At 43.6% G+C, this 23901-nt stretch overlaps 3 protein-coding genes and 1 long non-coding RNA gene across 4 annotated transcripts; 1 reads left to right on the forward strand and 3 right to left on the reverse strand.

The window, feature by feature from the left end:
- Positions 1-2256: 2256 nt before the first annotated feature.
- Positions 2257-10605, forward strand: si:dkey-202e22.2 (netrin-4). The gene is made up of 10 exons (XM_056274977.1): positions 2257-2383; positions 3072-3535; positions 3646-3960; positions 4268-4394; positions 4849-5037; positions 5509-5725; positions 9045-9172; positions 9302-9370; positions 9531-9701; positions 10266-10605. The coding sequence occupies exons 1-10, from the start codon at positions 2311-2313 to the stop codon at positions 10400-10402; spliced, it is 1890 nt and encodes a 629-aa protein (XP_056130952.1). The 5' UTR covers positions 2257-2310; the 3' UTR covers positions 10403-10605.
- LOC130108127 (uncharacterized) lies at positions 3405-4887 on the reverse strand. Its single transcript, XR_008809855.1, has 4 exons — positions 4759-4887; positions 4295-4449; positions 3733-3826; positions 3405-3519 (listed from the first exon to the last, which is right to left on the reverse strand). It is a non-coding gene; the product is annotated as an uncharacterized LOC130108127 (long non-coding RNA).
- Positions 10606-12265: 1660 nt separating the features above from the next.
- Positions 12266-15130, reverse strand: chchd4a (coiled-coil-helix-coiled-coil-helix domain containing 4a). Its single transcript, XM_056274648.1, has 3 exons — positions 14989-15130; positions 14323-14421; positions 12266-14205 (listed from the first exon to the last, which is right to left on the reverse strand). The coding sequence occupies exons 1-3, from the start codon at positions 15008-15010 to the stop codon at positions 13829-13831; spliced, it is 498 nt and encodes a 165-aa protein (XP_056130623.1). The 5' UTR covers positions 15011-15130; the 3' UTR covers positions 12266-13828.
- Positions 15131-15585: 455 nt separating this feature from the next.
- Positions 15586-23338, reverse strand: LOC130134286 (protein transport protein Sec61 subunit alpha-like 1). The gene is made up of 12 exons (XM_056302193.1): positions 23232-23338; positions 22255-22322; positions 22086-22151; positions 21870-21948; positions 21475-21606; positions 21194-21303; positions 20886-21039; positions 18973-19133; positions 18586-18783; positions 17444-17635; positions 17204-17280; positions 15586-16613 (listed from the first exon to the last, which is right to left on the reverse strand). Exons 1-12 carry the CDS (start codon positions 23236-23238, stop codon positions 16427-16429), a joined length of 1431 nt encoding a protein of 476 aa, XP_056158168.1. The 5' UTR covers positions 23239-23338; the 3' UTR covers positions 15586-16426.
- Between the last annotated feature and the right edge of the window lie 563 nt (positions 23339-23901).

Here is a 23901-nt window from a genome sequence, read left to right on the forward strand (position 1 = left end):
TCATTTTCAGTGAAAGACTGTTGGAACTTAGTAGAAGCACTGTGATGTCAATACTATGAATACCATGGGTTTATTGTTCAGTATTACTGTGTTGGGTTATAATGGAAATCTAGTCGGTCAATCAACTGAGTCAGACAGACACATGGTGTGGGGAGGGATTGGCTCTTGCCCAGGCCAGTCACATTAAGCTCCATTGTCATTTTCACTCATTCCACAGAGTCCTCCGGTTTTCATGTGATAATGAGACACCAAGTTTTAAGACCTGCCCAGAAGACTATTTTTGCCCCTTTCTCCAATTTCTTCCAACTGGACATCAAAGAGACCTGTAATGTGGGGTTACTGTGGGTAAAAAAAAAAACACAAAAAAACAGGAGGGAAGAGGTAGATAAACTAATTTCCTTGCCTTGTCATGAGGTCCTGCTTAGTGACTAGCAAGGGACCTGGTATAGCTGGTATGCGCTTTTGCGGCTGGTTCACATTAACCGCGTTCATGAGCCCTTGCAAATCTGCCTTTCCTCTGCACACTTGCTTTACACTCTTCAGTGAATTAGCCTGGGAGCTAATATGCTGCCTGTTAGGAAAAACAAGGTCATAGATGAAAGTGTCATAGACGCAAAACACAACTGTTGCGTGACTTTGTTGCAGACGGAGCAATACGAGAACATTGTCTTGAGTTTGTAATTGGAAGTATGGCCTAGTATTAAACAGAGTAGCATCCTGATTGGATGCTTAAAGGGAAGCAATCACGATTTTACAATTTTTAACTTTATCTTTACATACCGTATGTTCAATGGATAACAATCCATTTGCATGTATAATACTGTCCGGCCTTTTATGTGTCTCTGAAACGCCACCAAAATTGTACGGCAAAGTGTCTGTCGGTGATGTCACTGACGGACCATCCATGAACAGACAAACTACAACTATTCCCTGATTTGCTGGGAAAACGAAAATGAGAATAATAACGATTATAACACCTGCCGTACTGCTGGACACTTTCCCTGCACGGTTTTGGCTTTGTTTCTTGTTTCAGATACACAAGAGGACAGCTCAGTGTTACGGGTTCTAATGGAGTGTCATATCCCTGCAATGTAGAGGTGATGTTGAAAATTGTTGTTTCCCTTTAACAATGACATTGTAAAATAGCTGCCTTTGCACCAGTTCAACAAGGGCTGTGTCGTCTGAATCATGTTCATGTACAGTGACTCATCAGAAGTGCTTCAAATCTTGCGTCAAAAGATTGACATTTTAAAGCACGTTAAAGGTGATAGAGCACATGATTTAATCCAAGTAGCAGAATATGTGGGGCAGATAAATAAGGGATTATGGCAGCGGGGGGGCATTTATTATTATTATTTTTGTTATTTTTATTATTATTCCTAATGATGATTTTAATTTCAATAGAAAATATGTAACGTCTTACAACAGCATATTCCTTTTTTTTGTGCACAAACATTTTCGGATGGGTTACAAGCAAACTTCAGACTGAAACGTTACTCTGTGAGTGAGCGAGTTAGTGGGCCGGATTCTGTGGCGGTGGAGCTTTCTCGTGTTGTTCCGGCTTCCACCGCCGGGGGCGCTATGCATAAATAACAAAGTCTTCCGTGCGTACGCGTAAAGAGCGAGTCTGTGGCGAGGGGAGATGAAGCAGAGCTACGTTCCTGACTCTTTTTTATGTGCGACTCCGTTGGGACTCTGTTGGCTGCCTGTTCGTCCAGACTTGAGCAAACCCTTTAGGCGTCTTCTTCGGGAACGCGCAATACGCGGTAAAACCACCGTTTATTTCACCGACGAGAGCAGATACGGAGAGACGGCAATCTTATGTTATATGAAAACCCGGTGATATTTTTTAAAATATTACGTTGAGTGCGAATTCGTTCATTCAAAAAGTCCAACGACTATGCAGGCTGTTGCCTGACTGACGGGTCCTGTATTTCGGGCGCACAATCCCACTTCTGTGAGAAAGATGCCAGATACTTAAGGATGCTCTCAAGGGCTCTCTGACGGACGTTTCCAGTTGTACGTTGTCTTTATCCGCTGGAGGACGTCGAAACAACAACAATAACAACAACAACAGCAGCAGCAACAATAACAACAACAACAACATGTCTAACGACTCATGGATTTCTCCTTGATTCTCGTCCAAGGCGCGTCGCGCAACTGGCCGCTCGGAGAGGAATGTGTTCACGATGGACGCACACAACGTTGACGCTCATGTTGTCTGGTTCCGGTCATTTATTTTGGTCAACAGTTGGTGTGTTGTGTTCGCTGTAAACAGAGCGGCGACACAGGACAAAGTGTCTTCACATCATGCCTGTTAAAGTTCGCCTTCAAATGCTGGCGATTGTCTGTCTGTTTTCAGCTCTTACGCGCAGCGGAGCAGGTGAGTGCGTCATCTCTACTGATCACTGCTTTTTTCTTTTTTTTCTTTTTCTTTTTGCTGAATGGATGTTTTCGCTGAATTTCATTAATACAGCTAAACTCGTCCATTCCTATATTGTGTTGTTGTCACACTGCGTCGTTGTTAAGAATCTATAACCTAATTAGACATGTAACAACAATGATAATAATAATGCATTTTATTTATATAGCACTTTTCATCATACTCAACGATGATCAGTTCGGTTATATAGTCATTATGTCCAGCTCATGTTTTATCAGCTAGTCTTTGTTGTCTTCACAGTAAATGGGCAGCAAAGGTCAAACCTGCTCCAGTTAAATTTCATATTGCAATGGTGGACTTTAGCTCTGTTAAGGATTGCCGTTACGTGCAACCTGAGAGCCTTGATGCTCCCCCATGGGGAATTGGCAGGATTATGTGTCACATCTATGCAGCGATGCGACAATAGTCGGGACTATGAAATATTCATGGAACAACAGGGAAGAGGACCTTGCTTCTGCCCATGATAACTATTCCGGAAAATGTATGGTTTCAAAACTCAATTTTTATCACTGACAATATGAGCAATAATGATACATATGTATCCTGAGCTGTGCAACTCCTCTTTTACTCAAAATTATTGTCCTGTACATCATAACATTATCTGAGTCTACATCCACCTATTTCTCAGCCTCCAGGTGTGTTGATCTTGCCTGCAGTCCACCCATAGGGAACCTGGCTGTCGGTAGGACCCTCACCACCCTCTCAGGTTGCTGTGGGAATAGATCCCACCATCCCCAGCACTTCTGCCCTGAGGACACCCACCCACCCACACACATGATCGATGACCCATTCTTGCACCCAGGTACCTGGTGGGCATCTGGTGCAGGTATTACTTCACAGAGTCAGCAGGACGAGATCCGTTTGGATTTGGAGACCCAGTTTTGTCTGTCCCACTTGGTTCTACTTTTCCATTCGCCCCGGCCTGCTGTCATGGTCATTGAACGTTCGACAGACTTTGGAGAGACCTGGGAAACCCTCAAACTGTTCGCCCACAACTGCAGCCTGGAGTTTGGTGTCCCTGACGATGTTCACCAGCCAGGCTCATTGTGTACCTCCCATTATACCAGTGCCACACCCTGCAGTGGTGGGGAGGTAAGGGAAAATACACAAAGTCAAAAGTAGATCTTGCTTTGTAGGGCTGCATGATTTGACACTTACATTGTCCGATTCACTGTTAATAAGTGCTCCGTTTCCCTACCAAGGTGATATTACGGATGTTGGGTCCTGGCAGTGTTAATGTTCTGGACCCCTATAGTCCAGAGAACCTCGTCCGCCTCACTCTTACTAACCTCCGCATCAGACTTCTCCAGGCTCAGACTTGTCCTGCAGCTCCACAGCCCCATGCGAAAGAGACAACACCTGCTCCTTCAGGTCTGAGGTCTCCTACAGAAAGCCCAAGTTCAGCATTTTATGCCATTTACACTTTATTGGCCAGAGGGACCTGTCTTTGCCATGGACATGCCGAGCAATGTGTCCCATACAACAGTAGTCAAGACACAGAACAGGACAGTGACATGGTGAGTAGCTTATCGTTCCAGAGTGTGTCAGAGATGGTAAAATAGAAAAACTGTGAAAAACATTTAGAGAAGAGAAAATCTGCCTTGCCTGTCTGTGGGATTTGGGGTCAGGTGTCAGCATGTGAAACGCATGCGAGACCAACGTGAAAATAACCCCTGAAAGGACTTCAAATAGCATGTACTGATCTTTATAGCAGCTGTCTGGGCGCCCATTTAATGCAGTCTCTCTGTGTTACAGGTGTCTGTGTGCATGTAACTGCTGCTAATTTTGGCAAATTTATTGAGCAGCCCTGGATGTGCTTTGCAGGTGCATGGTAGATGTGTGTGTACTCACAACACAGCAGGGGAGCACTGTGAGAGGTGTGCCCCACTCTTCAATGACCATCCGTGGAGGCCTGCCAATGGAAGCAGTGGGGAGCCAAACCCATGCCAGAGTAGGTGATCTATGCTTAAACAGGATGAAAGAGCCCTAGGACAGTAGATCTTGGCCTTGATGACAAATACAACCAGTAAAGAGGTTGATGAGCTTAAAGGGAGAATCAGAGTGGAGAGAGGAAGGAAAGCTTTTTTTTCTCTTGAGCCAAATCTTCACACATTTAAAAAAATGAGGCCTTCATAATTTTTTTTTTACGAGGATTGGTCTTACGTTTCATAACGGTCCATTGTAAATTCGAGTGCCATGCATAGACTTTGCAAATAATGTTGATTACCTTCACAACTGTAAGACCGTAAGTTTGAAGCAACACTCATGATTAAATGTCGTTCGGTCTCACTTAACCATTTGGGTCATACCCTCACCATTCGTTCTTGCTCTCTCTCCTTTCCTCTCGCTGACTCAATCCATCTCATCTCCTGTCCTCCGTCTGTCATCGTGCCTCTTGGCCTCAGAATGTGAGTGCCACGGTCACGCAGACAGCTGTCATTTCTCCCAGCGGGCATGGCTGGCCACCCATGGCACCAGTGGGGGTGTGTGTGACAACTGCCGTCACAACACAGTCGGGCGCAGGTGCCAGCGTTGTCGCTATGGCTACCACCGCCACCCATCCCTGCCACTCAGCTCACCTCACGCCTGCACAAGTAAGAGACTCACAGTGGGGGATAACGTATAAATATGAATGCAAGTATGAATATATCTCAGCTATTGCTCCCTGGTTGGCAATTAAAAAAAAAAGAAAAAAGTTTGATCACTTATATCTATCCTCTTTGCTCGACTACGGTCGAAGGATGATGGCTATCCTCTTATTTTGTCTTGATGAAATTTGTTTAAATAGAGGCATGCTTACGAGCAAAATGAGCAACAGACCTGTGTGTTATTCTCTTGACGTGAATGGGTACACTGGTTTGGACATTCAGCAGCAGCATCCCTAACATCAGTGGAGTGGCATCCCTCTAGTGGTAGATTTGTTTAATGGCATATCGCAGCAAGAGCACTGGAGTGGAAGCTATATAGAAAAGAAAGTACTGTGGTTGCTCGTTACTGCAAGATTGAATGGCTAGGATATGTTAAAGCAGCATACATATAACAATGTCTGCCTTTGTCTTTCTAAGGATGCTGGTGTAGTCCACAGGGCTCATTGCCTGCCCACCCAGGAGGAGAGGAGCCCTGGTGCCACCCCAGGACCGGGCAGTGCCACTGTAAACCTGGTGTAGGGGGCACAAGCTGCAGCTACTGCCTGCCGGGATACTGGGGCTTTGGAGGGGAGGGTTGCAAACCCTGTGCCTGCCCTCAGAGCTGTGAACCGACCACTGGACAGTGCTTGAAAAGGTTAGTCGTGTGTTTTGTATTTTATCTTTCTAATATCCCCAGATCCTTACGGCACACAGATCATGAAAATGTTTTACCAGGGGCGCCCCGGTAGTGGAATGGTTACAGTGCATGCCACAAAAATAGCAGTTACCTGGATGTAACTCCGGTTCTATGAGTATGTGTGTAGCCCTCTAATGGGCTTCGCTATTTGTTTACCCTATTGAGGCTTCACCTCGCACCTGCATGGACAGAGCTTTGCACTCACCACCCAGTCAGGTGGTAGGCACTCCTAGCACCCATCCCCTATAAAACCTCAGCATCTCTGCTGCATGTCTCCCTTTGAAACTCAGCAACAGCAGCAACTCAGCAACCAATAGTGAAGCCCGTTAGAGGGCTACACATGTACTCATAGAACTGGAGATACATCCAGGTAACTATTATTCCTATGTTGCGCATGCTCCGCCCTCTGGCGAGCTTCGCTATTGGTTCACACCTAAGGCGAAGGCCAAGGGATAAGTGTACTCCCAGTTGGACTCGGACTGAAACTAGCCCAACACCAGCCACAACAGTAACGTACGCAACAGCAGTGTAATGGTCGAGCACTGCCCACCCTGAAGGTCTCGTACAGTACTGCACCAACCAATCCAAGGCTACAAATAGCCAATGCCTCAGTCTGCAGCAGACAAAGTACCCCCCCCCAGACCATGCAACAAGCACCGAATCAGCAGTCTTATCCCTATAAGAGCCCCAAGATATCACTGCACAAAGGTTGAAGTAGAGGACCAGGAGGCTGCCAAGCAGATGTCCTCCACTGACACTCCCCTGAAAAGTGCCACAAAGGATGTAGTGCCCCTAGTAGAGTGTGCCCTTAGGCCCACTGGGGCGGGGCAGCCCACAGCCCCATAACTGTTGCAGATTGCATCACAAATCCAATGAGCAAGCCACTGAGCAGACAGCAGGGCCCCTTGAGCCCAACTGCAATGGCAGACGAACAGCTGGTCAGACTTCCTGAAATTTGCCACGCACGCCACATAACAGCAGAGTACCTGTGCCATGCACAGAGTGTGGAGGTGCTGCTCTTCCCTGCTAGCATGAGGAGGAGGAAAAAACACCCTAAAGCAGATAACCCTTGACCTGAATGAGGAGGTGATGACCTTTGGCTGAAAGGACGAGTTGGGGCGCAACTTCACCGACTCCTTGTTGTTGCTGACAGCCATGCAGGAAGGGTATACCGACAAGGCACACAAATCCCCCGCTCTCTTAGCCGAAGTGAGAGCCAAGAGAAGTGCTGTCTTGATAGACAGACACTTGAAGTCCACCTGATCTAATGGCTCAAACAACAGACCCATCAGCCCATCTAGAACCGTTTGCAGGTCCCACTGAGGAACAAAAGGTTGAGTAGGGGGTCTCAACCTGCATACCCCAAAAAAAGCACTTAACTAAGGGGAGGGTACTGACAGTGAAGCAGCCAAATCCGTTGTGGCCTGCTGTAGTCGCTGCTGCAAACACTCCCAAGGTGGAAACAGAACGGCCGCTGTCAAACAGGCCCTGTCGGAACTGCTGAACATCCTGCAAAGGGCAGGAGCATGGGTTGAGGTCCCTGGTCTCGCACCACTCCGCAAAATCCCACCACCATGTAGAATAGGCCCTGGAAATGGACGGGCACACGCAATTTGAATAGTTGCAACCACCGTGACAGGGCGCACCAATTCGCCGAACCTCAACCTCTCAGCCTCCAAACCATGAGGCGCCGTCCCAGAACCAGACATGAGAGAATAGCACCCTCTGCCTGTAGCAGGGCTGTGAGCAGATCTGGGAGTGACCACAGCTCTGCCATCGACAATCAAATTAGGTCCAGGAACTGCCTGGCACTCCAAAGCCTTCCGGGCTGACTCCACCCAGTACACAAATAGCTGAATGTCCAGGCCGAAGAGGGATTCAGAAGAAAGAGGGGTGTTAAGTAGGAGCTATTGTTCGTGCCCCTTCAGGGAAGAAAGGCCAAGCCAGAGGCTCCTTCAACCCACCTGTGCTGCATATGACGCGGCAACCATTAATGGCAAAGGCCTGGGACATCCAGAGGGTGGCAGCAGCTGTTGTCTGGACTGGGGAGATCTCAGTGGGCATCAGCTTAGAGCGCTCATGGGTCAGCTTATTGAGGGAGCCAGCCAGGAAAGCCATGTTGTTAGCAAGTGCCACTGCCTGGGAGGCACTGGCGTAGCAGTGGTCAAGAAGGATTTTGGTCAAACGATCCCGCTCATTTGGGAGTGATGGTCGACCACCTGGCCAGAGGGAGGCTGAAGGGAGGAGACAGATCCTGACTGTATCCTCAATGGGTGGCACTCCCTTGTCCCAAAGGACCATAGTCCACAGCCAGTGGTTTTGCGAACAGTGGTGAGCTCCACTCATGCTGCACATAGTGGAATACGGGTGCCATCTTGGGGCAGACCACATGACGCCGTGGCCTACCACGTGGCTGAGCACAGAAGCTGACAGTGAAGTCATCCGTGGGGCCATCGGAGGGAGGAACAGGTGGGAGCGGAGTGCTCATCCTATTGGCAGCCGAAGCAATAGGCCAGACAGATCGTTGAATGGGTAACAATGTGCTGGGAGTGGTTCTGCATTGAGGAAGAGGGAGGCAGGATCTTCCTCCTCGAAGACACGATGCTCATCCTCCTCCTCGTATTCATCCCAAGGCTTGGAGGGGTCCACCAGCGCAGGACAGCCAGAAGGATTCAACAAATTTCTGCTGACTCTTGCACTCCTCCCTGGGGAGAGCAAGGCAGGCAGGGCAGGTCTTGGAGTCCTCCTGATGCTGCCAACCAAGGTAGGAGAAGCAGGACGAATGGGTGTCCAGGAGAGACAGCTGGACAGGACAGGAGGACCAGATTCTGGAAGACATCTTGTTATCAACTAGCAAAAAACAGTGCAACATCGGAGGGTGACAACAAACAAATTTGCAGCAATCTGTAGCTCGGGTACCGAGTGAAAAAGTGGAATGAGCAGTGGATACGCTGGGGTTTTATAGGTGGTGGGCGCTCTTAGTGCCCACCACCCAATTGAGTAGTGAATGCAAAGATCTGTTCACTCAGGTGCCAAGGCAGAGCCTCGATAAGGTAAACCAATAGCGAAGCCCATTAGAGGGCAGAGCATGTACAACATAGAACCGCAATGTTCCTAGTTCGATTCCAGCCAGTGACCTTTGTTGCATATCGTACCCATCTCTCTCTCCCCTGGTTTCCTTTTGGTCACTTCACTATCCTCTATCCAAAAAGGGCAAAAATGGACAATTTTTTGTAAAATTTTTTTTTACCAGATGTATCCCTTTCTGTGTTGGCAGCTATTCAAGTGTCCAGCTCTTCAATGTGCCCATTGGTGGTAAAGTTCCTAATTTGGAGCACATGCTCACCAGTGAAGGTGAGGTAACGTGGTCAAAGGAGCTTGCAGTCTCTGCCCTGCATTACACAGGTGATATGCATTTTATGGTGTGCTGCCTTTGAACTGTGACATCAATCTGCAATGGGGTAATAGTCTTTTCAAATACAATAGTTATGGGATAAAAGGGGTGTTGGTACATGTCCTCATACCTGTTCACAGGAAAGTGCAGCTGTAAGGAGAGAAAGCTGAGAAGTGTGTCTGACCTCTGCAAGCACAAATATGACTATGGTAAAAAATAATATAAAAACTGATTTACAAATATTTTAGATTTTTTTCAATGTGATGTATATCATGATGTGTGATGATTTATACTCACAAATGTTTTTCAGTCATTACTGCTTTTCAGTTGTTACTAACTGGTTTAAACTATGTCTGTGGTCCATGACAGTAATCAAGGCCAGTGTGCTGTCTGCTTATGACAAAGGCAGCCATGCAGAGGTGTTGGTGAAAATCCGCAAGGTTCTCCGATCAGGAAAGGTGGATTTGTCGCTGGGCACTATCAGCATTTACCCCGTGTCTTGGACCAGCCGTGGCTGCACCTGTCCCATCCTCAACCCAGGTAGCACATGGTCCAACCTGAAATAGAGCAGGAATTGAGGGTAAACATCAGCATTAAACATGTGGTATGGTGTTATTGTTAAAGGGACTTTAAATAATAGCCCTGAAATCTATCATTCAGCCATGTGAATCAAAACAGGGCATTCATTGCAGTTTGCTGAGGACTGTAAGCTAAGTCTTTTCTGGGGGTGAGGTGTCAAACCATGAGAAAAAACAACCCAGCCAGCCTGGCTCCTGTGTTTTTGAGCTCAGTAATCTGAGGAGAGAGAGCGAGTGTGTGTGTGTGTACTTTGTTTCGATCAGTATAATTAAGCAGCCCTAGCTCATATTTATGAATCACATTAAGTCAAATATTACAACAGAACCTTTAGGTCAATACTGCATGATACAATGGGACACTCGCCAGAGGGCCCTAGACATGAGCCACGTGGTTTCAGAGTTCTGTAAGACTTGACTACAAGTAGCAACATATTCCTTTGATAAGACATTGCCCCATTCAGTCAGAACGTTAATTTTATTATTCCATTGTCATACAGTACTTTCCCTTTGTCCTTCCCCCCTCCAGGGATGGAGTATCTGCTGGCAGGCCCAGAAGAAGCAGGGACAGGGCGCTTGCTGGTAACCATGGAGAGCATGGTAATCCTCTGGACCCCCAGATTGGGGGCACACATATCACAGAGTTTAAGGCATGGCTGTCCATGACAGACGATGGATTTGACAAGAAGAGTCACACAAAGTCAGTGGACTTTGCAGCTAATGGAACTAAAATCTAATGGACATCACCACTTGCTAAAATCATGTGACTTTAGTGTGTGATCTAGGTGGAGCACAGCATCAAACTTAAGGTTCAGGCTGTTTAACTGAGGAACACAATTTTGTGTGTGTGTGGATGCAAAATACAAGAGATTGACATGAATGTTTGGCTGGTAATATTTGAGAAGCTTAAGTTGTTGCTATGTGACATGACAAACTTTTAAATTTAGGCACTATTTCCTTTTTACACAAGATTCTGCCTTTATCCAAACAATTCTATCATTATTACAATATTGAGAAATGTGCAGGCTCATTAAATATGATGTGGAACCGTCTTAATACTAACATCAGTTTCCATTACCCGAATCATGTCTGGCTCTCAAATTACCTCACTTTGCAGTTTCTCATCAGTAACAATCCACGTTGATAATCAATTTACCACATAGCAGAGCACAATTCTCATAAATCCAGCCATACAGCCATTTAAGTGATTTACAGACGTGCTCATGTCAGTACCCTTACAGCTCATTGAAAAAAACGCTTCATTCCTCCCAAAAACTGATGAAATTAAGAGTTATTTTGTCATGTATACTTGCATGCCTTTGGTATGTCACTGAATGAAGCAAAGAAGCTGTGAAAAGAGATGAATTATTGCTTATTCTACAAAGATATTCTAAAATGGCCTGGACACATTTGTTGGTACCCCTTAGAAAAGAAAATAATTAATTGGATTATAGTGATGTTTCAAATTAATTACTTTGTTGAATTTGTATCACACATGTCTTTAACCTTGTATTAAGTCATTCAGCCTATTTAAATGCAGAAAAGTAGTCACTGGTTGTTTGGTATCACTGGGTGCACCACATGGACCAGAGGAAGCAAAGGACAGAGTTGTCTGAGGAGATCAGAAAGAAAATAATAGACAAGCATGGTAAAGGTAAAGGCTTCAAGACCATCTCCAAGCAGCTTGATGTTCCTGTGACAACTGTTGCAAATATTGTTAAGACATTTAAGGTCCATGGAACTGTAGCCAACCTTCCTGGGTGCAGCTGCAAGAGGAAAATCGACCCCAGATTGAACATAAGGATAGTGTGAATGGGGGGGGGGGGCAAGGATAACTGCCAAAGAGATACAAGCTGAACTCCAAGGTGAAGGCACGTCAGTTTCTGATCACACCATCCATTGCTTTTTGAGTGAAAGTGCACTCCATGGAAGAAGACCCAGGGGGACTCCACTTTTGAAAGAAAAACATAAAGTCAGACTGGAATTTGCTAAAATGCATATTGACAAGCTGCAAACCTTCTGGGAGAATGTCCTTTGGGCAGATGAGTCAAAACGAGCTTTTTGGCAAGTCACATCAGCTCTATGTTCACAGACAAAAAAATGAAGCTTTCAAAGAAAAGAACACTGTACCTACAGTGAGGCTTAGTTGTGTTTTTGGGCTGCTTTGCTGTGCCTGACACAAGGTGCCTTGAATCTGTGCAGGGCACAAGACTATTAAGGCATTCTGGAGCAAAACGTACTGCCCAGAAAGCTCTGTCTCAGTAACAGGTCATTGGTCCTCCAACAGGATTAATGAGCCAAAACATGCGGTGAAAAGCACCCAAGAATGGATACGAACAAAACATTGGACTATTCTGAAGTGGCCTTCTATGAGTCATGATCTGAATTCTTTTGAACATCTATGGAAAGAGCTGAAACTTGTAGTCTGGAGAAAGCACCCATCAAACCTGAGACTGCTGCAGCAGTTTGCTCAGGAAGAGTGGGCCAAAATACCTGTTAACAGGTGCAGAAGTCTCATTGAGAGCTATAGAAAACATTTAATTGCAGTGATTGCCCCTAAAGGTTGTGCAACAAAATATTAGGTTAAGGGTCCCATAATTTTTTTCCATGCCATTTTTATTTGTTTTATTATTTACAATATTATGTTTAATAAAAATCAAAAGCAAAGTCAGATTTCTATGAAATATGGAATAAAAAATGGTGGATGCAAATTATTTTGTCAGTTTCAAGTAATTTCAGAAAAAACAACTGTGCATTCTTTATTTTTGGTGGAGGGGTACCAACAAATTTGAGCACGTCTGTATACAGCATGTTGATATGTCCATTAATGTAAGAGTACAGTCTGCATCCTTTTCCTATCAAGTCAAATCCAAGCCCTGCATCTCATGATTCACGGTCACTTGAATTAGTAAATCTGACATACAGTGTGACGAGAAAGAGGGAACGGGAGATGTTTTTTAATCTTGACATGTTGGAGGGATATATGTGAAGTCCATTAAGGCAGGAATAACTTACAATTCAAATAATGACCAAAGCATCTTGACTCTAAAGTAAGTGGAGCCTTTAGAGACTCTGCAGAGCAACAATATTTGAACAATGTAACGTGACCATTGATATGTAAACCTGGTGACCTACGTATGTCTTTGCCAAGGTTGGATGCAAAGCTTCTGAAGTAAATTTCAAAGAACATTGCTCATATAACCTCAGATAATACACCCAGTCATTCCACCTCGATATTCCAACATTTTGAATATCAACAGACTGATTTAAAGCTTAAAGTCAGTTATCTTGTAAAATCTAATCAAACCTAAAGTGTGGCTTAGCTATGAAGGAGACTTATTTAACCTTGTCTTTTGCTTATCAGTAGTTTATCTCCTTATTTAAGGTTCTCTCTACTTGTACAGATGTGGACATTATTTTCTAAGATGTATATTACCATGGAAAAAATGACATGGAAAAAACCCTTTGTCTTAAGGGGTATTACTATATTTATGACTCACACAGGAAAAGGATTGAACTGTAATGAGTGAAATGTGTCTAGATTCTGTGACTTTGGCAGTCAGAAGTTATGCAAAACCATAACTTGCTCAAAATCAAAATCCAGTCCATACCTCTCAAATATTTGTTGAGGATTATTATTAGACTAGGTCCAGTGATCATTATCTTGCAATCTGATCAATAATATTAATTGGTGGATACATTGATTGGTGGATGTTGTAGTGGGGCAGTATTTCACAATTGCACAGAAACAGCTCATCAATACTAAAGCTGGACAACACAAAGCAAACATAAATCCAATTGCGTAGGAATTGCTCTGATAATTACCACACAACAAATATCAAAACTTCAGGTGGTCTTTGAGTGGACATCAGACGAAGCCTTTCTCAATGAAACTATGTCCCACTTCTTTGAAGCCCTCAACAATGTCCTTCACGAATACCGTCTGAGTGACTGGACTGAAAATCCTTCTACTTTGTGACCAGTGATGAAACCAGAGGGAATGTTGGCTCCTTGTTGAGGAGTGATTTCTGTTGTGAAGGATTTATACAGAGGGAGAACATGGGATTGTGGGGGATAAAAGGTTGGTTATCCTTAGCTGTCAGTCTGCCCGTCTGTGGACGATTTACTGTCAAATGAGGGGGCAGATTCAAATGCTGAAGGGGCAGAGGTGGAGTCACTGCTGGGGGCTGAGGTAGAGTCCTCGGTTGGGGCAGCTAAGGAAGCAGTAGATTCAGACTCCCCCTGTGGAGCGTTTTCATTATCTTCCTCCTGGGGGTAGAGCTCGGGGTATCTCTGCATGCACTCTTGCATGTTGCGGAAGTGGTCAATGCACTCGGAGCCCTTCACCTCTTCCTTACTGTAATGAAAGCAAGAGAAGGCCTCCTTGAACTGAGTGCCACAGGGTCCGCTGGCCATGCCCCCCAGGCATGGGCAGTTCCAGTTTATATCTCCATTTGGCAGGATAAGGCCTAAAGAATCCAGAAACCAAACAATGGCAATTATATATATGGCACACTAAAATAAGTTAGGAAGCCTTCAGTAAATCGGTTAAACTTGTAACTTTGTAAATGTCTTAAATAACTAACCTTGCTCTTCATAGGGATCGTTGGGGTCATCTGCAACCAGCTCAGCATTGCTGGGTAACTCATGGTCCTCCTTGGTTACAAATATTATGCGATCTTTACCTGAAGAGAAAAAACAAGACTGACAGTGGATTTACTTGGATAATTAATAAATAGTATAAATAAGTTTTGTTTGATTTGTTATTTGATGAAAAAGATAGTGCTACTATAACTATGAAACTATCATTTGCCGGCTCAATGTCTGATGGAAAGTATTATATGATCCGCTAAATCACTACATTTGGGCCCAGTACTACGCTTCGCTAACAGGTCCCAACATAAATGAACTGATCTTGGTTGACATGCTTTGCAATTTGGCAGCCTTCGAAGTCCACCACAAGCTAATTCACCTAGTTCAAGTGACAGGTTAATCGTTTTAAACGCAATAACCTTGCCACGCAAAAATAGTTTTAAAATGACCTTGTTTTACGAAAAATTAGCCGATTATGAAACTAGCTTCAATGTAGCCGAAAAAAAAGTAACGTAGTTATCAACAGTCATACAGTTGGCCTACCAGCTAGCGAGTTAGCTCTAGTAACGTTGGTACTTTGGAAGCATAGCGTGCTGCTCAACTACTCAATGACATTGCTCGGGAAAGCAGTGAACTAAGTAACCGAAAATTCAGGATACCTTCTTGTTTGCAGTACGACATGCCCGCCGATTCTCGTGTCTCTCGAATCTCCCTCTGTAGCAAGTGACAATGACTTTTGAGGAGCAAACTCTGCAAATACCGGGTTTTCTTAGGCTGACCACCCGGTTTCTGACTGCTCCCTCTCTCGCTGACCTGTCAATTCGTGCCTCCATGGCGCACAGTAATGACGTAGTAGGGCTTCGCACTATCCCGATGCTTTGGATTTCATTTGCCATTGCTGCAGCCAGACCCAATTGCAAGAATTTCCCTTAGCAGGTGATGTGATGTTTTCAGAGTGAGGTCGATAGCTGATAGAAAAGAGGGCGGTGAGAGATAAGGCACAAATAAGACAATTGTGAGAATTCTCACAGCTCCGATTTGGCGCAAAGACATGACTCACAAAGCAACAGGAATAAATGTTTCTTATGGCTGAATGGCTCATTGTCAGGACATTCAAACAGAACTTACAATATGCATACAATATACATATGCATGCAATATAAATAAAGACAAATTCCAAGAGTGTTGGAAAAAACCTTTTTTTTTAATAACAATTATGTCCGATACAGAAAGTAAAAACCAAAAAATGATACCCCTTCTCAACCCTCCCAAACCCACCCTCATCCAACCATGTCTCGGCAGTTTTGTGCAGCGATTCAGTCTGGGAATAAAAGAGCATGACAACACAGACAAACACTTCCCTTTAGGACCAAGAGACAGAGGGCAAACCACTGTGCCCATAGAAAGACCAGTTTGCATAAAAACATAGTCTATGATTTAAAACAAAATAAAAAAATAAAAATAGAAAGGTCAATCAAAATTGTCAAGAGCGTGTCTGGAGATTTCACGAGGCCATATTAAGGAATACAAGTATATTTGTTATACTTTTTACATCCTTATATACAGCCACTAAAAAGAAACTCAAGCACAGTCTGCAGTGACCTGAAATGAGCGCGACATGGCTTTTTGTTTTATCTCTTCCAAAATGTCCTGGCACAGTGCTTTGCTGTGGATGAGCACTAATTCACATGGTGTCACGGTCTTCATGTTCCTTGAACAAGCTGCAGTGAAAAACGCCTGAGGTAAGTCAGTGACAGACCCTAACACATATGTGCTTTCAGGCATTCTTCAACAAATAAAATGGTAAGTGGAGACTTGTACAGTCTGAAGAGAAACTGTTAATTGTTGCTGAAAACAAAGAGGAAATGCAATACTTTGCTGTATCCTGGGACAAAATGCCAAACCGTCTTTCCCCAGGAAGACCTTTGGATGCATTAATACCCTAAAAGGATACTGTGGAGAACAATGGTGGCATGAAAAAGGACACATCCCAGTTACAGAATGTATTGATTATGCGCATTACATAAATGCAAAACAAAACAAAATTTGTAAAGAGTGGATGCTGTGTGTCTGGTGCGTGTTGGAAGATGGGCGGTTTTAGAAGAGCAGTGCTCCCATGCTGCCAACTTCGCTCTGCTCTTTGACAAAGATCTCAAAGTACTGGTAGATAATGGTCACAGCCAAGAGGATTCCTGTACCAGAACCAATGGCACCCAGGAAGTCAGCCATGACAGACAGCCCTCCTATACACAGGCCACCAAAGGCAGCAGCGGTGGGGATGTACCTGAAAACAGAAGGACAAAAAGCACTTGAGCCTCCAGAGTCTAGACTATATAAAATTTGATTAGTAAAAATGGCTCACACTAAGAAAACAATGAAACTCAAAAAAAAAAAAAAAAAAAAAAAAACAGTTCATCTGGATAATCAGACTAATTCTATGGATTTTTGGAGCATGGTTGACATGTATTCAAAGCTATGTTCAATCAACTGGACATTTGCACAAAAGATTATAGAGATATAGTTAGTCATAGAGTAGAATACTGGGTGAAATCCCTCAGGAGTGCTTACAAATGAACAATAAAATTTTTAGTAGGGTAGGAAACATCTGATGTCAGCTTTCTACTGATTTTTTTTATATATCAAGAAAACAGAATGAAAAAAATAGAAAAACATACAACATATCTCCAAAATGGCACAGAGATAATTTGTCATGCCTTTGAGATGCTTATTATGTGTGTTTAACATGGCAAAAAGTAGACACTTACAAAGCAGTCTTGGAATAACCTTTCCAAGGGCTTTAAAATATATGCCAAGAGATTATGGTATATACCATAATCAGAAAGTATAAGAGCCTATATCTAAATTTCCTTGTACCTGTTAAGCTCATGCACCATAGACGTCTCTCTGTGTCCCCTCATAACCATCTGCTGCTCTTTCAGCTGCTTGGCCACCTAACATACAAGACACACCAAAACAGATGAAATGAAATATGAGGATGATTTCAGTGGTATCTCATCATTCACACAATTCTATATAAAAAGGATGGACTCTACAACAAGCAAGGCATACTCAAATGCTTGCTTGGACACACTGAAACCACAATGAGTGACTTACATCTTTGGCAGAGGATCCTGAGACCTCAATCCAGGTCTTGGAGAAGAAGGCGCATGAGCCCAGCATGAAGACAATGTAAATGAGGGCATGAACTGGGTCATCCAGAACAGAACCAAATGATTCCGGGGGAGAGAGGTAGTAGCAGAGACCACCCACTGGGTAGGCACGAGCTGGTCCACCACTAGAGGTGTCCTAAACACACAAATAAGTTTTATTCAGCTAGAATCTAGGCCTGTAAATGCCCACAGCTTACCGATACACAGGTCACATTATATATTGATCACAATATACTGACCAAATTAAATATTAATGATCTTCTCTTTTGTGATCTTCCATGGGAAAACTGGGTCATAATTATAGCAGCATGTTTCAAGTACAGACAAGTAGAAAGTGACAATAAAACCAAGTATCAAAACGATACAAAGATACAGACTTATGTGGAGAATAGATTTACATGATCTTAAATTTACAACTGTGAGTTGATGTCTTATTAGGTGCTTCCAATAAAAGAACAGTTAAGTCAGTTATAACATGCAAATTCATATGCTCATCATCATCAGCGGTCACTCGTGGTCGAGTATGACCGTCTTCCTTCTGGGTCCTCAGGTGGGCGTAGAGGCCAATCCTGGAGCCGCATAATGGGCGGACGCCTACGCATGACAGCTTTTTACGTGGAGTGGCTGATGCACTTGCAGCCACCACACCATCCTTGGCAGGGGGTGGCCAGACTCCAATGGCATGGAGAACCAAGACGATTGGGGACCACCCGCTGTTGCAGCCTTCATCCGCCTTCACTGCCGTTGCGACCTGGAGACATCTTCCGCCAGTTCCACCGTTGAGGTCTTTGTTGGATCACGATTCGTCTGGAACCTCCCCCTTGACCTATCTGCCTTGGGTGACCCTACCAGGAGCCAAGCTCCTGACAGTATAGTGCTTGGGATCATTGGTACATGCAAGCTTCTCCACCATGGCAAGGTGGTGATCCACTTGTATCATACACAAACTCCCATGTAGTAGCCAGTTCTAAATCAAGGCAACTAGCCATGCTTACTCTTGTCCTGTAAATTCATCTTCTTAAAAATAAACAAAATAAATGAAGTTAAGGCTAGTCAACTACCAGCTCAATTAACACATGTACTTACAGACCAGGTTCCCAAGAGGTTGACCAAGAAATTTCCGCTGAAGCGTGTAGACAGCATCTGAGAGATGACATAGAGATTCGAGACCAGAGCAGACTGCAGGATGATGGGGATGTTGGAGGTGTAGAACAGCTTGATGGGGTAGGTGTTGTACTGACCACGGTAGCGTGCCGACTTGATGGGAAGGTCCACCCTGAATCCCTAGAGATGTAACAGTGCTTGTTTTTCCCAAAGACCATGAGTGTTTATTTAACAAAGACCACTTCTATTAAGAGGTCAGTAAGCCGAACTTTGCTTGCAATTTCAAAAAGACTCTTATGTATCAGTAAAACTTTTGAATGATATAGAAAGCTTCCACTGCATTTAAACAATAAAAAAAGAACAACTAACCTGGAAGTATATGACCACAGCAAAGACGAAGACTGTGGCAATGAGGTTCATGAGGTTAGGCAGGTTCTGTCTGTAGAAAGCCTCTCTCAGGGCGCGCACCTTATCTGTGCGGGTGGCCAGCAAGTGGAATAGAGCGATGATGGCTCCCTCAAACTCAGTACCTTAAGATAAAACATTACCCACATTAATCAAAAAGATCTTATCTAAGATCTAAGGTTGAATTTCTTCAGCCCAGTGTCTAGGGTTGGGATTCAACAGCTAGTTCTAATTTGGAATAGATTCTGAATTGATAAAATATCTTGATTTGATAAGCGCCGAGTTAAACAAATATCTTATTGATCCTTTATTTCCCACTGTTGGACCTCTGTTCTACTACTGTCATCGTAGCTTAAGCATAATAAACCGCATATAAACCACAAAAAAGACATGCAAGTTAGGGTTAATACTGTCTGTGCCCCTGACCAAGGCAATAAGAAGAAATAACTGGAATTGGTCCCAGGGTGTTGCACGGCGGCTGCCCACTGCTCCTAGCTACACAGCTAGAATGGCTTAAATGCAGAGAGTAAATTTAATTTGTATGTATGTACAAAATGACTAATGAAGAGTATTCTATTCTATATTGTAGTAATAAAGTCATTAAATATTTACTGCAGATTCAACAGTTGATGATGTCATGTGGGTACACTTACACCTACACAGGCAGCAAACTTAATTTTGGTCACTTTTGACATTGTGATCAATCAGCAAAAATGTTATCATGTGGGTGGATGTTACAAAACTGAATGATAGCCTTCTTAAACATCTGAAACCACAGCATCAAATAAATATAATAGAGAGTGGAATATTTGAACATGTTTCTCAACCTGTGTTGAGTGCAGCCAGTTTACCATCAGGTACTGTGAAACACAGCATGAGGCAAGTTAGTCTACACAGCCAAGTCAGCGATTTATTTCTTTTCATTTATGCTAACTGAATGGAATTTTTTTCCCCCTCTTCTTGCAGGTTACATTTATTTCATCGTCTCAAGACTGCTCCTGTGCAGACTCCTTGGAGTGCTAGTGCCCAGAAGGAGCAGACACTGTTTATGACAGTGGCAATAGTAAAAATGAGTGAGGAATGCATTATCAAGTGTCACAGAGCAGTGACAAGGTTTTGGTGAAAGGTCTGCCTTCCTTCACCACAGTAGACTCTGCATGGTTTAGGTATGATGGCTATTTTTGCATAAGGTTAAATATGTCAGTGTAATGCTCAGTGTGTGTGATTCAGGGCCCAAACATCAGTGAATAACAAATAATGTTTTGGGTCCCCCCCCCTTTTTTTTTTCTCCCCAATTGTACTTGGCCAATTACCCCTCTTTTGAGCCATCCCGGTCATTGCTCCACTCCCTCTGCCAATCTGGGGAGGGCTGCAGACCACCAACATGCTTCCTCCAATATATGTGGAGTCGCCATCTGCTTCTTTTCACCTGACAGTGAGGAGATTCACCAGGGGGACATAGTGTGTGGGAGGATCATGCTATTCCCCCCCGTTCCCCCTCCCCCCCCCCGAGCAGGCACCCCGACCAACCAGAGGAGGCACTAATGCAGCAACCAGGACACATACCCACATCCGGCTTCCCAACCGCAGACAGGGCCAATTGTGTCTGTAGGAACACCCGACTAAGCCAGAACTAAAACGGGGATTCGAGCCAGTGATCCCCATGTTGGTAGGCAATGGAATAGACTGCCATGCCAAGTAATGTTTTTTTTTCTTAAATCTATCAAAAGGGCTCAACAAGGGATTCAAATGGAATTGGATCTGATAACAAGATCACTAGATTCAGATTTGATAATATTCTGCTGAACCCCAACCTTAACAGCATATCTTATTAGTTTCAAAATACTGCACTCTTTCTTCCAAGCCAGTTCCCTTACCTCTACCAGTGTTTACAGTGGTCGGGCTGAAGGCCTTCCAGACAATGGTCTCACAGATGTTGGTAGCAATGAAGAGGGAAATACCAGAACCTAGACCATAACCCTTCTGGAGCAGTTCATCCAGCAGCAAGACTATCAGACCTGCTACAAAGAGCTGCAGAGACAGACAGAAGCAGTTATACCTTGTCAGATAGGCACAACTGGCTAATATTCAACACTGCTTATTCAAACTTGACATGCCAGTCATAATTAACTTCATAAGAGTAATGTTTTGACTTTAGGAAGCAGCAGTGGGAGTGCTTATTTACCTGGATGATAATGAGCAAGCAAATTCCAGCACCCATCTCTGATGGGTCTCCATACATGCCAGTCATAACATAAACGATAGCCTGTCCAATCGTGATGATCATTCCAAACACTGCAATGGATCAAAGCAGGACATGATTTGCAACAGGTATATTTGCAGAGAAAACATGTTGAAAATTGACAAAACTGAGACAGCAAGAGTCAAAGTAAACAAAAACATTTCAATGATTCATCAGTATGTTGAGTTCTAAAAACAGTGGGTATAGCAGGTAGGAAGACTTACATTTCTGGGCTCCATTGAAGAGGGCTCTGTCTTTTGGAGTGTCTCCCACCTCAATGATTTTAGCTCCAGCCAGCAGCTGCATGATGAGGCCTGAGGTGACAATGGGTGAGATACCAAGCTCCATCAGAGTACCTGGGGAATAAAGTAGATAGTACTTGTGATATGCAAACTCTGGAATTAATTAACATTGCAGCACAGTAGATGAAACAATGCATCTAGTGCTAAAATTTATCTTTTTTGATAAGAGCAGGTCAGAGCCCCAGCATTTGATAACAACATAGACTCTCTTTGTTAGAGCTCTGCAGACTGTAAAAGAAAACATGTGCCTAGCACTGACAGTTATTTAAGATAAAGCCTATTATACTAATATCATAATAACAAATTAAGTCTGTCACCTCTGTTGGAAGCCAGGATTACTCTCATCCAGTAGAAGGGATCTGCTGAATCTGATGACATGATGCCAAACAATGGAATCTGGAGAAACAGAGAACAAAACAGTCTTCACAAATCGATAACAGTGCAATTCATTTTAGTTTTAACTTGTGGTGTCCTCTGCACCAACTCCCAGATATAATGTAACAAAAAGTAAATAATGTCACATGGATACCAACCTGGCAGCACACAAGAAAGATGAACAGTGTGATGGCAGTCCATAGCACCTTTTCTCTAAATTGAATCTGTAAAAGACAAAAACGGTGACATTTCAGTCATTTGGATCTGTATGGACAGCACATAAGTCTTTGAGAACCCTTTGTATAAATTGATAGCACCCAAAAATACCTTTCTTTCTGGTTTCTGAATCTCAGGCAGGACTGCACAGAACGGCTTAATGACTTCTAAAAATTTAACTGCAAAAAAAAAGAAACAACAGAAACGTTATATAACTATATCGTAACAAATATTTTAAGTCTGACAGTCCAATGAATCCGAACCTGTAAGAAATCGACGTTAAAAAGTCTTTGGTCCTCCTCAGACAGTTTTGCCTTGATGCTACGTCATCACATACTACCCAACTTAACATCTGCCAGTGAAACTAAACATGTCTAGGTCAAACCGCATATTCAGTAGCAAGCCGGCTAAATCCTAATTAACCAACATGGATAACATAAACTACACGCAAAATACACCATTCAATAGGTTATAATACGACTTTAAAAGTAACTCTGGTTAGATTGTTTGAGATTGTGTCCTAATGCTGATCAGGTCCACCAAATCACTGAAACTGACTTTGACAGCGAGTGATTTAACTCATGTCTTTCATTTCTATTCCATGTGCTTGGCTGGTTTGCGTTTGCATTACAAACCCAACAAATGTTCGTTATGACATGTACGGAACAAAACAAAAAAAAACTTTCCACGCCAGTTACCAAAGAAGACAGTTTATATCAGTTTATGGTGTGACAGCTAAGGCTGGTTTACGTTAGCTAGCATGTCATTAAGTGAGTGAAAAAAATCAACCACACTAGCACTGAAATGATAGAACAGAATCGTCAAATGAACCGGAATATTAGAAAAAAACCTTTGCGATCCTCTACTTGACCGCCAAGAAAAACATCTGTGTAGTTTACCGGCAGCGGATCTGAAAACGGGTTAGCATTAGCGGCTACTTAGCTATAACTCGCTAGGTAGGTAGCGTTGGCTAACTAAGATTTTGCTAGCATGCTAACGAGAGCAAAATGTCCAGTATTTTCCACAACGTAAACGTTCAACAGTGTAACGAGCACATTCTGTGATAGAGATATAGGAGTATTACTTACTCCCCATGGTGTCCTTTGGCCGGTCCCTAGAGTGTTACTGGTGCCACAATGAATGGTCAGTGTAGTGTGTGTGTGGCACCATTCAGCCGCTCCGCATTGAAAAGAAGGATCTGTAAAAGACACGTCACCAGTGAAGCCGCCGCTACACGTCACTTCTCCCAGGCAAGTTGTAACGGAGGAACTACGGTGCACCCTTGTTGTGTTGTGTACAGTCATCTTAACACGTTACTGTACTCATTCGCTGGTGCACAGAAAAAAGTGTATTTTTTAACTCAAGTTTAAATTCTTTTAGATCACAAAGTGCACGATTGGGTCACAAACCTGTTATGTATTTTTATTTATTTATCTATGTTTGCACAGGTCCACACAGCGCATCTCCAAGAGGCGTTTCACCGTGTCGTCTCTGTCCCCAGCTTGTCCAGACTACACCAAGTTCTGTTTTCACCTGGGGGGTTTAGGGTTATCGAGGATCCTACAAAATGTTAACATGCATGTGCCGGAAGACATCATTCATTTTGAACTTTTGTAAAATGTGCATGTGTATTGACTGTCATAAAAGTAAAACAGAGCTAAATTTTCTTAGTGTAACGTGCACGGATCAATAGCCCTTGGCTAACGGGTCGGACTCTTTAGTCGACTGGTTAACATAGCCTTCCGTGGGGCAGAACAT

Source organism: Lampris incognitus, chromosome 2 (assembly GCF_029633865.1).
Source record: "Lampris incognitus isolate fLamInc1 chromosome 2, fLamInc1.hap2, whole genome shotgun sequence".
NCBI lineage: Eukaryota > Metazoa > Chordata > Actinopteri > Lampriformes > Lampridae > Lampris > Lampris incognitus.